This window comes from Rhinoraja longicauda, chromosome 20 (assembly GCF_053455715.1).
Source record: "Rhinoraja longicauda isolate Sanriku21f chromosome 20, sRhiLon1.1, whole genome shotgun sequence".
NCBI lineage: Eukaryota > Metazoa > Chordata > Chondrichthyes > Rajiformes > Arhynchobatidae > Rhinoraja > Rhinoraja longicauda.
This window is the reverse complement of record NC_135972.1, coordinates 38,181,759-38,196,666: the sequence shown is the minus strand read 5'-3', so window position 1 is coordinate 38,196,666 and position 14,908 is coordinate 38,181,759. Positions and strand designations below refer to the sequence as shown.

Here is a 14,908-nt window from a genome sequence, read left to right as displayed (position 1 = left end):
ACAAGAATATCCAAAATTCAGATTCATGCGAGAACACAGAGATAAGAAACAAATCAAGCTCACTTAACCCTAGTCATCAGCGTGGGTGCTTTTGTCACGAGTATTAAAGAAACTCACACTTTTTTTTTCATTATTGACAATTCAACTGATCTGCCGTTTCATCCTTCCATAGTTCTATGAAAAAACGATGACTATTAATCCACATGGTCAATGGTTACTTCATCTGTGACCCAATGCTGAAGGCAGTGTTTGTGACTCAGAAGGACAAGAAAAGATTTGTTTGAAAGCCAGACGTTTCTTTTGTTTCTCTTCATATGTTTTACTTCAATAAATTCCAATACATTCATTTTAAAAAATAAGTACAAGATTTCTGCAGAAGTGTCCTGTACAAACTGTGGTATTTATTTACCCACACATGCACTGGGAAGTGTTAACCATTGCAGTATCACCACAGACTGGTAACTTACCATAAACTACATTAAAAAAGAGAAATTATGAAGAGATAGAATTCCATTAAAACATTTAATATGGCTTCTTGTATTGAATGAAAATGGGCATTTCCATTGACATTTATTGCCACATTCTATCCATTGGATAAAATCCAATGAAAATAAGTTTTTAATATTAAAAAATGTAAATACATTTGCGTAAATTACACGTCATGCCATGGATACCAAATATGTACCACATGGTTCTTGTCACTTCATAATATATATATATAGTTCTGTGGAAAAACCCTGAATAAAAAAAATGTGTTAACAATGATTGCAAATGTTTAAGATGTGCAACAAACCATTTTCTTTTTGTATAAATTCTTCTTCTTGAATCAAAAAGAAAATCTGCCATTTTAGGTACACGACCAAAGAATTCAATAAGACCGAAAGGGAATAACTAAAAATAGTGCTTTATGATGGCACTACATTTATACATTTTGTCGCTGTGGTCCCAAATAAACAGATAATAACAACGGGTAACTTTACATTTCATGAATATATTACAGGTCTATGTTGTACACTGTTAAAATGAAGACTCCAAAATAAAGTCTTCCAAGAGAATTATCTTCTTATTTGTTGTTATTGGCATCATGTATGGTTTTGCCGAGGTTCCAAATCTGCTTGGTTGTATTGTTATTTGATTCTAAATGCCTTGTATTACTGCTGCTCTGGTGAATACGGTGTGCGTTGTTCAGGAGTACAGGTAGATGCGATTTCACTCTTGAGACGCCCAATCTACTCACTCGTTTAATGTTGTTACTTGGCATGGGTATGCCATTTTTTAAAGTACAATCAGAAACCTGCAAAAGCAACAGATTATTAAGACGTGGAAAAATGATTTTAGTGCCATATGTAACCAAAAATCATGAGTTCGAGTGACATTCATTTGATTTTCTTTCTAAAATAAATTCTCTATTACAATCATTCCTGTGATATTATGTCCTTAGATATTATGACAAGTTTTGCAAAGTATGAACGGAGCGTGGAACTATGCTTATCAACCATTAAGAGAGAGCAGGAGAAGATGCTATTTGGTCTTGTAAATGGAGGAATTAAACTATCATGTGTGAATCGTAAAATCACTGGCCAGAACTCAGCTAGAATGGATTTCATGCTTCACCAAAGGAATTGTTTTCCAGAGGGAAAGGGTGAAAGGGAAGAGTAGAAACAAGGAACTATATTGAATTGAATTGAATACGTTTTATTAGCCAAGTATGTACACATACAAGGAATTTGCCTTGGTGCTTTGCTCGCAAGTAACAACACGACATACAGTAGACAATTAAAGAATAAAACATTATAATTTAAACATGCGAAGAATGAAATAAAATCCCAGAGCCAAAGGAGGCTGCAGACTTTTGGTTGTTGAGCTACTGCTCGTGGGAAAAAAAGCTGTATTTATGTCTGGCTGTGGCTGCTTCGACAGTCCGGAGTCGCCTTCCAGAGGGAAGTGCTTCAAAGAGTTTGTGGCCAGGGTGAAGGGGTCAGAGATGATCTTGCCCGCTCGCTTCCTGGCCCTTGCAGTGTACAGTTCGTCAATGGGGGGAAGGTTGCAACCAACAACCTTCTCAGCTGATCGAACGATGCGTTGCAGCCTCCGGATGTCGTGCTTGGTGGCTGAGCCAAACCAGACCATGATGGAGAAGGTGAGGACGGACTCAATGATAGCAGTATAGAATTGGACCATCATTGCCTGTGGCAGATTGTGTTTTCTCAGCTGCCGCAGGAAGTACATCCTCTGTTGGGCCTTTTTGATTGTGGAGTCGATGGTGGCCCCCCATTTAAGGTCCCTGGAGATGATGGTTCCAAGGAACTTAAATGACTCCACAGATGGGACTATGGTGTTGTTGATGGTGAGTGGGGGGAGGGGAGGGGGATCTCTTCGAAAGTCTACAATTAGTTCCACTGTCTTAAGAGCATTGAGCTCCAGGTTGTTGCGATGGCACCAGGACGCCAGCAGTGTCACTTCCTGTCTGTAGGCAGATTCCTCCCCATCCTGGATCAGTCCAATCAGGGTTGTGTCATCCGCAAACTTGAGGAGCTTGACAGAGGAGTCTGTGGAGGTGCAGTCGTTGGTGTAGAGAGAGTAAAGGGGAGGGGGGAGTACGCAGCCTTGCGGAGCTCCTATGCTGAGGGTCTGCGGGTCCGAGATGTGCTTTCCCGTCAGGACGTTGATGATCCACTGACAGAGGGGTTCAGGCACAGTCAACTGGGAGAGTTTGGAGTGTAGTAGCTCTGGCACAATGGTGTTAAATGCAGAGCTAAAGTCCACAAACAAAATCCTGGCATAGGTCCCCTGGCGGTCTAGGTGCTGGAGGATGAAGTGCAGGCCTAGGTTGACTGCCTCATCCACCGATCTATTGGCCCTGTATGGTCCAGCAGGGGGTTTGTGATGTTTTTCAGGAGGGCAAGCACAAGTCTTTCAAAGGTCTTCATGACTACAGAGGTCAGTGCGACAGGCCTGTAGTCATTAACACCTGTGATCCTTGTCTTTTTGGGTACAGGAACAATAGTGGAGACTTTAAAGCAGGCAGGGACAGTGCAGGTTTGCAGGGACTGGTTGAACATGACTGTGTAGACTGGTGCCAGTTGTTCGGCACAGAGCTTGAGGGTAGAGGGGAAACATTGTCCAGTCCTGGTGATTTCCGGCTTTTCTGTCTCCTGAATACGTTCTCCACTTCCGCAATTGCTATTGTTAGTGATGGAGAAGTGGCAAGACTGATGTTGGGCAGCAAGGTGGGGGTGGGTAGTGGACGAGGGTCTAGTCTTTGCAGACTGGAGTCAGGCTGTAAGTGGGTGTGAAGTGGTGATTGGGGAGGGGTGGGTGGGTGGGGGAGGGGGTTATGTTTCTGTTTATCGAACCTGCAGTAGAACTCGTTCAGGTCGTTGGTCAGCTGACGATTGTCCAAGGATTGTCCTCTTGTAGCTGGTGATTTCTTGCAAGCCCTTCCACACTGAAGAAGAGTCATTAGCTGAGAACTTGCTCCTCAGCTTCTCAGAGTACCTTTCCTTGGCAGCTCTGATTCCTCTTCTCAGCTTGTACTTGGCCTGCCTGTAGAGGTCTGTATCCCCACTCCTGTAGGCCTCATCTTGACTGGCGGAGCTGTCTGAGTTCTGCTGTGAACCAGGGCTTGTCGTTGTTGAACCAGATCCGGGTCTTTGTGGGAATGTGACTGTCCTCACAAAAGCTGACATAGGATGTCACAGTGTGTGTGTACTCATCGAGGCTTGTGGTTGCTTCCCTGAACACATTCCAATCAGTGCAGTCAAAGCAGGACGGTAGGTTTTCAATGCCCTTGCTTGTCCACTTTTTCGTTGTTCTGACCACAGGTTTAGCAGATTTTAGTTTCTGCCTGTAGGTCGGAATAAGGTGAACTAAACAATGATCGGAGAGACCCAGAGCCGCCCGAGGAACAGAGCGATATGCGCTCTTGATTGAAGAGTAGCAGTGATCAAGTGTCCTCTCCCCTCTGGTGGGGCAGGTAACATGAAGTCTGTACTTTGGGAGCTCACGACTGAGGTTGGCCTTGTTAAAGTCCCCCAAAACAATGGGAAGTCACTCTCTACCCTCAGTACCTGGTCAGCGAGTTGCGTTTGCGCTTCACGTACGCAGGCTTAGGGGGGGGGGAGGTGTAAACTCCAGCAAGAATAAAAGAGGTAAATTCCCACGGAGAATAAAAGGGTTTGCAATTTATTAAGAAAGATTCTAGATTGGGGGAACAGAAGTTACACAGTACCGTGATGTGGCTGCACCAGTCCTGGTTAGTGTAGAAGCATATTCCACCGCCTCTTGATTTCCCCGCTGCCTCTGTGTCGCGGTCCGCTCTGTGTAGTTGAAAGCCAGCCAGTTGCAGCGCGCTGTCCGGGGTCGACTCACACAGCCAGGTCTCAGTGAAGCACAGGGCAGCGGCCTGAGAGAAGTCCTTGTTAGTGTGGGACAAGAGTTGCAGTTTGTCCACTTTGTTGTTGAGAGAACGTATATTTGCGAGGAATATACTCGGGAGCGGCGTGCATAATCCTCGTCGCTGGAGTCGGGTGAGTCTCCAGAACCCTTCCCACGGGTCCTCCTCCGTCTCAAGACCTTGAACGCAGCCACAGCCACAGCCACACCAAATAACCCAGCGACTGAGAGCAATGCAGAACGATGTTTGGAGGTGCCGTGTGTCTGATGTTAAGGAGCACCTATCTCATGAAAGTGATCTTTGTGGGATTTGCACAGACGACACAAATGAACAAATACATACAAAACAGCAAGGAGCAGCACACCGTGACAGCCATCGTCAGCACGTCACAGATGCTGGTTTACCAAGGAAAGATGCAAAATGCTGGAGTAGCTCTGTAGGCCGGGCAGCATTTTCTTTCCTACCACCCTTACAATCAGTCTGAAGAAGGGTCCTGACCTGGAGTATTGATATTCTCCAGGGATGCTGCTTGACAAGCCGAGTTACTCCAGCACTTTGTCTTTCCAAGGCTACCCGAGAATTTGACCAGGACATTACCAGAGTTGTGAGATTTCATGTCTAGAGTCGTAGAGTTATACGGTGTGGAAACAGGCCCAACTTGCCCACACTGACCAACATGTCCCATCTACACTAGTCCCAGCTGCCAACTTTTGGCTCATATCCCTCCAAACCAGCCCTATCCATGTATGTATCTAATATTTCTTAAACGTTGCAATAGTTCCCGTCTCAATGACCTCCTCTGGCAGCTTGTTCCACACACCCACACATTCACTCTTTGTGTGAATTTGTACACATTAATGCTGTTTCTCCATGGAATGGAGAAGACTGAAAGAAGACATCGGAAAGATTTAGAAAATGATGAGGCATTTTGATAAAGAGGTGACAGAAAATAGTTCCCCTGTTACAAACCAATTTGGAGGGATATGGACCAAATGCTGGCAGGTGGGACTGGTGTAGCTGGGACATGTTGGCCGGTGTGGGAAAGTTGGGCCAAAGGGCCTGATACATTTTCATGGTCATTTCCTTGTCCCTAAAGCTGGACGGCAAGCATGAAATATTTCCTTTATGCCACTGGAAGAACATCCAGGTGGTCACTTTACATTACCTTTGGTGCCGGTAAGTGAGCAGCATGGTCTTTCAGCTTCCTTATGGATGACTGATCACTCTGAGAACCAGGAATCATAAAGAAAAGATCCTTTGACGTGTCAATCTGCAAAAGAGAGACCACTTCTATTTTTTTTTTTTAAAGTAAATAATTTTACAGTCAGTGGAAACAGGCCCTTCGGCCCAACTTGCCCATGCTGACCAATATGTCCCATCTACACTAGTCCCACTTGCCTGCGTTTGGCCCATATCTCTCTAAACCTGTCCTATCCATGAGCCTGTCAAATTTCATCTTAAACATTGCAATAGTCCTTGCCTCAACTACCTCTTACGGCAGCTTGTTCCATACACCTACCACCCTTTGTGTGAAATAGTTACCCCTCAGATTCCTATTAAATCTTTCCCCTTTCACCTTAAACCTATGTCCTCTCCATTCCCCTACGTTGGGCAAGAGACTCTGTCTGTCTACCCAATCTAATTCTCTCATGATTTTGTACACCTCTACATGATCCTCCTACAATCCAGGGAATAGAGCCCCAGCCCGCTCAACCTTTCCCTATAGCTAAGACCCTTGAGTCCTGGCAACATCCTTGTAAATCTTCACTGTACCTTTTCCAACTTAACAACATCTTTCCTATAACTTGGCACCCACAACTGACCACAATACTCTAAATGTGGCCTCACCAACATCTTATGTAACTGCAAAAAGACCTTACACCTTTTTTATAATACATCCCAATAAAGGTAGCCGATGCCTTTTTAACAGCCTTCGTAAATTGTCCTGCCACCTTCAAAGATTTCTGGCATACCCAGGATCCATCTCTTCCACTCCTTCCAGAGGCATTTCAAGCATCTGTTCACTGTGAGCCAAAGGACCTGTTTGTGTGCTGTACTATTCTATAATGGCAGTAAATTCTCCAAATTCAGATGGCATCACCAACAATTTAGCATTTATTCACTACAACACTGGATGCAATATGGCATGAAGGTCTTTAATGGGGCTTGAAAATAGTCCTTCATCACCAAAACGTAAGAGTACTATCAAGTCTGAATAAATCAAGTTACATGTTAGAACATTGCAGGATGATGAAATAAACCATGCAGACTGACTGGTCCATATTATTACCTTGCTTATATCAGATTCGGATTTACTTAAGCACATACTCTGGAGTTCATTGATGAGGTCATCATCTTCATCAGAGTATAGAGATAATCCTTGGTCTAGATCTGACGTCTTCAGTGGATTACTCTCGAGGGAACTTGAAGGGTTAAGGTTAGGGTTAAAGATAGAATAGTAAATACATTCAGAAATTTTAAAAAGTGTGCACTTAGTTTTGTAAGACGCCACAGTCATCTTAACAAATTTATTATTTTAAAAATACATAATAGTGTGACCAGTCAAGAATTTCTGATCTTAGATTCTGTAACATCAAGCTTAAATACATAAGCAAATATATAGCTTACATCTGAATGCAAAAATAGTTGGCCATTTGACCCCTTTGATCTATTTTACATTAAATAAGACCATGGCAATTCTGTTTGCATTCTCACTTCCACATTGCTGTATAACTAGAGTAACTTTTCACCCAGTTTTAAAAAATTTTTTGATCAAAAACTACTTTAAATACATTCAAATACTCTGGCCACACTGTCCTTTGAAGAGTTCCAAAGACTAAGGACCCTCAGGAAAAAGATAATACACTATTTTTGTGTGAAATGGGCAACCCCTTATTTTGTATATATGCAGTGTCCACTAGTTCTGGACTCTCACAGAAGAAACACAACGTTTACATCCACCTAGACAAAGTACCTCAGGGTCTTGTGTTTTAATCAACTTGCCTCACACTCCTAAACCAAAGTCCAGCCTGTCCAATCTTTTCTTATAAAGCAACTTGTCCATTCTCAGTATCTGTCTGGTAAAATATCAATGTGCTCTTTCCAAAATATGTACATTCTTCCCTAAATGAGACCAATATTCTACACAGTCGCCAACATCCTTTGTAACTGAAGCATAACCGCCCTATTTTTGTATTTAATTTCCCTCGCAATAAATGACAATGTTGTTAGCTCTCTGAATTACTTGCTACATGTTGCTATGTACCAGATTTGTGTGAATTCTGCACTACCAATTGAGTTATAAATATAAATTCTACTTTACAAAAAAGCCCCTGAACTACCTTTCAGACTTAATTTACAGTGTAGCTCCTGGAACTTTTAAACCTTCAATTTCTCAGTTTAAGAATAAAAGGGAGGCTATTTAAAACTGAGGTGAGAAGGAACTTTTTCACCCAGAGAGTTCTGAATTTGTGGAATTCTCTGCCACAAAGGGCAGTGGAGGCCAAATCACAGGATGGATTTAAGAGAGAGTTAGATAGAATAGAGCTCTAAGGGCTAGTGGAATCAAGGGATATGGGGAGAAGGCAGGCACGGGTTACTGATTGTGGATGATCAGCCATGATCACAATTGGCTCGAAGAGCCGAATGGCCTCCTCCTGCACCTATTTTCTATGCTTCTAAGCATTCCTGATGTATGATGGATCCAGGTTGCTTTACTCTTGCCACAAGCTGAACTTACTTCAGTGCTGTATTAAAGAAGTCAAAAGCTGAAACATTATCGTGGTTTCTCTCCAAAGAAGCTGCCCAATGTGGTGAGCAGGCCTTGCATTTCGTGATTTCATGACGAAATAAGAGCAATTTCTGAGCTAAGAAGAGGGTAGCAGTACCCACAAAATATTGCCAACTCTCCTCAATCGTTGTTTACTCAATGAATAGAGCGCAGGTTAGAGAGACTGGCGTGCAAATATTTAATGAAATTAAAATATGAAACATAATAATTAAATTGAGGGAGGGGGAAAACAAAGAGGTGTGTATGGAACATTGTGGAAAGGCCAATAAAGTAGCAGATAAAATCCAATCTCAGTCAAGGTTAGGACACACTTAAAATGCAACTTGCATGATGAAAAACTAAGAGATGTGAAAGAACAGACAGATTGTGTTGATTCGATTCATACTATGCCATCGCCTCTGGTGTGTGTAACCTCTTTAAGCCATACAATCCTTCAAGATGCTTCCCCCAATTCTCCAGGATATCCATGATTTTAATCCAACTAATATGTGAAGTTTACTGCGGGAATTTCAGACACAAACTCAGGGCTTCCCTCACTGAACCTCTCCACCTCTTTACTTTTTACTTCCTTTGAATGGGAAAATATATTCACTTTAGTCAGCGACATTTGATTCAAAATCAACAGCATAGGAATGGGGACGAAATGCCTTCACCACTAGAGCTGTTTGGAGCTGAGACCTTCCACCTGAAAAGGTAGTGGTGGACAATTCCCAAAAAGGAACAGGAAGTTAGACAGGTCACCGAAGATTAAGAACTTGCATTATCATGCACAAAACTGTTAACGCTGGAACTCAAAGGGCCATCTCTAATAAAATGGGTTGAATTATCTTCCTTGTCCTGTTTCTGTGATTCTATCCTAGGTTTAGGTTTATCATTGTCAAGGTAAGGTCAAAAGCTGTGTTTTGCATGGTATCCAAAGAAGATCAGATATACCACAAATGAATACAATAAGAAGTCTGAAGAAGGGTCTCGACCCGAAACGTCTCCCATTCCTTCTCTCCAGAGATGCTGCCTGTCCCGCTGAGTTACTCCAGCTTTTTGTATCTATCTTCGGTTTAAACCAGCATCTGCAGTTCCTTCTTACACATGAATACAATAAAGTCAAGCTCGAGTACGATAGAGCAAATGGGAAGATAGAGTGCAGAATATAGTTCTCAGCATTGTAATGCATCAGTTTCATAGACAGAGTACGACTTCCTCAATGGGGTAGAGGTGAATGAGACAGTACCCTTGCTTATGGAAGGACCGTTCAGAAGCCTGATAACAGAAGCCTGAGTCTAGTGGTGCACTCTTTAAAGCTCTTGGAACTTCTGCTGGATGATAGTCTGAAGAAGGGTCTCGACTCGAAACGTCACCCATTCCTCCTCTCCAGAGATGCAGCGATTTAAACCAGCATCTGCAGTTCTTTCCTACAAAAAGATGCGGTACGATCTGTTTCTCTATTTACCATGGAGAGGGACATGGGAGACAGCGAGATCAGTTTGGGGAATACAAATATGTTAGGGAAGTTTGTGATCAAGAAGGTGGCTGTACTGGGGCTCCTGAAGTCTATTAAGGTGGATAAATCCCCAGGGCTGATGAGATCTATCCCAGGTATTGAGAGAGGCAACAGAGAAGATTGCAGGGGCTTGACAAAGATCTTCGCCTCTTCTCTAGCCCCAGGGAATTCTGGGAGGACTGAAGTAGCCAATGCAGGTGCTTTATTTGAGCAGGGAAGTAGAGATATTCCAGGATATTATGGACCAGTGAGTCTCACATCGGTACGGAAGCTATTGGAGAGGATACTTCAGGATAGAATTTTTTTGCATTTGGAAGAGAATGGGCTAATTAGGGACAGTCAGTATAGCTTCATGGTTGTGGCAGGCATGTCTTACCGATGTGATCAAGTCTTTTGGGAACATGACAAAGGTGATTGATGAGGACAGGGCTGTTGATGCTGTCTACATGGATTTCAGTAGGCATTTGAAGCCTGCGGTCGACTGATTAGTTAATGAGATTATGTATGAAATCATGATCGGTATGGGTAGGCTACACAATCATCCTTTCTCACAGGATGGAAATGCCAAAGACTTGAGGGAGTAGTTTTAAGGAGAGCGGGGCAACGTTTAAAGGAGATGTGTGGGGCAAGTCTTTTACACAGATTGGCGGTTGCCTGGAACGAGCTGCCAGGGGAGGTTGTGGAGGCAGCTACGATAGTGGCATTTAAGAGGCTTTAAATATGCACATGCAGAGGATGGAGGGATATGGATCACACGCAGGCAGAAGGGATTAGTTTAACTTGGCATTATGTTTGGCATGGACACTGTCAGCTGAAGGGCCCGTTCTTGTGCTATACTCTTCTATATTCTAATTCCCTCACATCAATAATTAAAGGATATTGTGAATATTGTGATCTTGGCATTGTCAAGGCCGAAAACTGTCACAGACTGAAAACAGTTGCAGCAATAAAAGTTTTCAGCTCCCAAATGTAGTTTTGGGCTGAGATTTTGCCGCTTATCATTCACTCAGGTTGAAAGTAATGTCATGGTGAATTGACATCATTATCAGATGCACGAGGCAACCATGGGTCACTAGGTAGTTCCATGGGATGGTTCTAGGATCCCTCACAAATAAAAGTCATTGATGAAGCTAAATGTCAAATATAATTTCCCCATTTTCTCAAAAATAAATTAAACTGTCCACGTAGTTGGGCAATAATCAACACAGAACCTCAACAAACAAAAGCCAACTGTGCTCCTCAATGGGAACACCGAGATCCCAGACGCTACTCCAACAGTAAAGTCTTTGACCGAGAGACCACCCTTCCAGACTCCGTCACTTACACCGCCCATAGCCTAAACCTTGACCCACCACATAATAACAGTAATTATCCAGCATGTTATTTAACAGACAGGCATAATGACTGCAGCAAAACTTCAAAGACAAGTTTGGCCAAATTATTTACTCGTGACCATCAGATGCATGAAGCATTTTTTTTTAATTGAAAAGAGGTCAGAATCTGCCATTCATTTTAGCATTTTGCACATACATATCATTTTTGAACAATTTCTTTTCAGCTAGAATCATTCTATCAATTTATAATTTGATTTGCTCCAGTGAATGTTTAAAACTCGTGGCAGTGAACAAATGTAATCCTCATTTGAAACAACTGCCGATGAGGTGAATATTTTCTTTAAATTTTTTCACAAAAATTAAATAAAACAGTCTTAAATCCAATAGTAGGAAGCAATTAAATGATGGATGATTTATTATCTTCATTAGGATATCAGAGAATTCGAGTAAAAGTTTGTCAGTGCCTTTTCCAGCATGAACTTACTGCTGTCTTGTTGCAGCATTCAAATTGTTGAAGCTCTTTGGCAATTCCGATGCAAGCTGAATACCTGCTCAAAGAGAAAGACACTGTTACAGTTTGCATACTTTAGTGCAGATCACTGTTCAGCCATTTGGTCATTGGGTGGGATTGACCTGAAGCTGGCTTGCTGCCTGGGCTCATCACTCATGGTCCCCACCCACCAATGATCTTTCTTGATGTGGAGAGCTGGGCAGGCAGACCGCGTTAACCAATCTGATCTCCCGGTGGCTGAGCACTTCAACTCCCCCTCCCATTCCCAGTCTGACCTTTCTGTCATGGGCCTCCTCCAGTGCCATAGTGAGGCCCACCGGAAATTGGAGGAACAGCACCTCATATTTCGCCTGGGCAGCTTGCAGCCCAGTGGTATGAACATTAAGTTCTCCAACTTTAAATAGTTCCTCTGTCCCTCTCTTCCCCTCCCCCTTCCCAGATCTCCCTCTATCTTCCTGTCTCCACCTATATCCTTCCTTTGTCCCGCCCCCCTGACATCAGTCTGAAGAGGGGTCTCGACCCGAAACGTCGCCCATTCCTTGTCTCCTGAGATGCTGCCTGACCTGCTGAGTTACTCCAGCATTTTGTGAAATAAATACCTTCGATTTGTACCAGCATCTGCAGTTATTTTCTTGTACTAACTGCTTCCCTGTTCAGGGAGTTACCTGCGTACATCTCCATAAACTGAGCACTGACTGTCATATCAAGAAGGGCCTCGGCCCGAAACGTCATCTATTCCTTCTCTCCAGAGATGCTGTCTGATCCGCTGAGTTACTCCAGCTTTTCCGGTCTATATTCTCCGATGGGTTCATTGGACCAGAACCTCGGGCACCGTCTACCCAAACTCTGCCCCAGTGTGGACATCGGACTTTGTCGATGGAACTGATGCACTACGTTGGTGAGAACTATATCCTGCACTCTGTCTCTTCCCCTTTACTCTATCTATTGTACTTGAGTTTGACTTGGTTATATTACATATAGTATATCTGATCTGTTTGGATAGCATGCAAAGCAAAGCTTTTCACTGTAATATGGTACACGTGACAGTAATAAAGTTAACCTGAACCAAACCCACCATAACAAGCATAATTATTTTGTACCCATCCCCTTCCTACATTTGAGACTTATTTGTCACAGCCTCTACCTTCCATTAGATGCTCTACCATCTGACAGGTGGGAAGGAGTAGAGTCTGACCAGAGAGGCCTGGGTAAGTACCACCTGGGCTGCTGTTTCAGCTATTTGTAAATGTCCCTATCGGAGACTTTCAATTAAATAGTGTAAATAAATTGAAACACTAACAAATAAAAAGGAAAGAAGTAAATAAGGAAAGCAATTAGGTTTTGCCACAGGGTAGTTAACCCATTGAAATGAATATGCTTTGCTTCATCAAGGACTTGATGCAAAATGTAATTGGACCTATGCTTCAGGGAGGCTCTGGTCTTAATAGTGAGTCTCAGATTAGTTTAGTTTAGAGATGCAGCACGGAAACAGGCCCATCGGCCCACCGAGTCCGCACCGACCAGTGATCCTCGCACATTAACACCCTATCCTACACTACGGGTAATTTTTACATTCATACCAAGCCAGTTAACCTACAAACTATGGAGTGTGGGAGGAAACCGACGTTCTCGATGAAATAATCCACGCGGTCATGGGGAGAACGTACAAACAGCACCCGTAGCCAGGATCGAACCCGGGTCTGGCACTGTAAGTGCTGCAAGACAGCAACGCTATCGCTGCGCCATTGTGCTGCCCGGATGGAACAGATCATTGAACTTCAGATAACAGAACTTAGACTTACACGTGTGTGCAGAAGTCAATGGTTCTTTGAGGTGAGGGTGACAGTGGCATCAGCAGGACTGATTTTCCAGAATGCTGGCATGGATGACGGGCTGAACTGCCTCCATCTGTGCTGCATCCATTCTGTGATTCCGAGATTAGCGGAGGTACTAACTGATGCTTATCAACCAGCCCATTAACATTTCCAACTTTCTCCTTGAAATTCAAATCTGGGATGTATTCTCACAACAGTGCATAAACAACAAAAGTTGTGAATCCATAAGGGCCGCTGACAGTACACAATTAAACAAAAATTGTAGATAAAGACTCAAAGTTGGAGTAACTTGGCGGGTGAGGCAGCATCTCTGGAGAGAAGTAATAGGTAACGTTTCTGGTTGAGACACTTCTTCAGACAATTTGTTAAAAATTGTAACGCTTTTTGCTTGGCTATGCAGTGACTGAACATCGTAGACAAAGAAGAATGTGAGCAATACCCGACTCCTTACAGAAAAGGTGTATGGTACTGTAGTGTAGCTTACCATCCCTTTTCCCTTTGAGCTTGCTCCATGACTGTGACGTGGAGTGGGCAGACTTCTTGCGAGGTGCAGTGCTCACTTTTCGCCAAGCATCATTCTCAATTGTCTTTTTGCTGGTCTTGTAACCGGATAAAATGGTCAAAGGAAAACTCCACCCTTGAAATTCTGGTGCACATTGTTCAAGTTCTATAATCAGAGGTTTTCAATGAGGTAACATGCTTCCTTCAGATATGGAAATAAATTACTAGAATGCCCTTTCACTGTGAAACAAATGTGCTCCAGATGCACCAGAGAAAGCACACTGTCGGGTTGCCGCACAGCTTGGTTACGGAGCAGCTCATCCCAAGGAATTGCAGAGAGTTGTAGATGTAGCCCAGTTCATCATACAGACCAGACTTCCCACCATTGACTCCAGCTACACTTCACGTTGACTCGGAAAAACAGCTAACATAATCAAACACTTAAATTCCTTGTTCTCCCTGCTCCTGTCCGGCAAAAAGTACCCACGGTTGAAAGCCCTCACCACCAGCCTCAAACAGGCATTGAAGACTGCAATCTACATGCAGGCAAATGGAGTTGATGTAGGTTGGCAAGACAGTGGGCATGGGTGTGGTGGGGTGAAGGGTTGGCAAGACAGTGGGCATGGATGTGGTGGGGTGAAGGGTTGGCAAGATAGGGGGCTGAAGGGTTGGCAAGATAGTGGGCATGAGTGTGGTAGGGTGTTGGCACGATAGTGGGCATGGGTGTGGTGGGGTGTGGGTTGGCAAGATAGTGGGCATGTGTGGTAGGCTGGGGTCCATGTTTGTGATGCACAAACATGACAGCAGCCAAGAATGCACAATTAATCTTTTTACTCTAAAAGATCATACTTTTGTATTAATAGTTTTTTGAGAAAGGATATTAAGTGTTAAAAAGTGGTCACAATGCCTTAGTGACTTTGGAAGTAATTCATCACTGAGAATATGGATCTGACTGTGCATAAAGACGCCCAGAGAAATTGGCACGTCGATGGAAAATTGGTTTGTATTCCACTCAGTGCATTACATACACATATAATAAATCT

The 14,908-nt window shown here is 43.3% G+C and overlaps 1 protein-coding gene across 4 annotated transcripts in view; it reads right to left on the bottom strand.

The window, feature by feature from the left end:
• Positions 1 to 310: 310 nt before the first annotated feature.
• cttnbp2 (cortactin binding protein 2) overlaps positions 311 to 14,908 on the bottom strand; it is a 160,377-nt gene continuing 145,779 nt past the window's right edge. For all 4 annotated transcript variants that reach the window (XM_078417426.1, XM_078417428.1, XM_078417427.1 and 1 more), the window contains 5 exons: positions 13,849 to 14,031; positions 11,503 to 11,566; positions 6,687 to 6,819; positions 5,562 to 5,666; positions 311 to 1,294 (listed from right to left, as the gene is read on the bottom strand). In XM_078417426.1, coding sequence (XP_078273552.1) covers positions 1,064 to 1,294; positions 5,562 to 5,666; positions 6,687 to 6,819; positions 11,503 to 11,566; positions 13,849 to 14,031 — 716 coding nt within the window. In that variant the 3' untranslated portion in view covers positions 311 to 1,063. The remainder of the gene's footprint in view (positions 1,295 to 5,561; positions 5,667 to 6,686; positions 6,820 to 11,502; positions 11,567 to 13,848; positions 14,032 to 14,908) is intronic.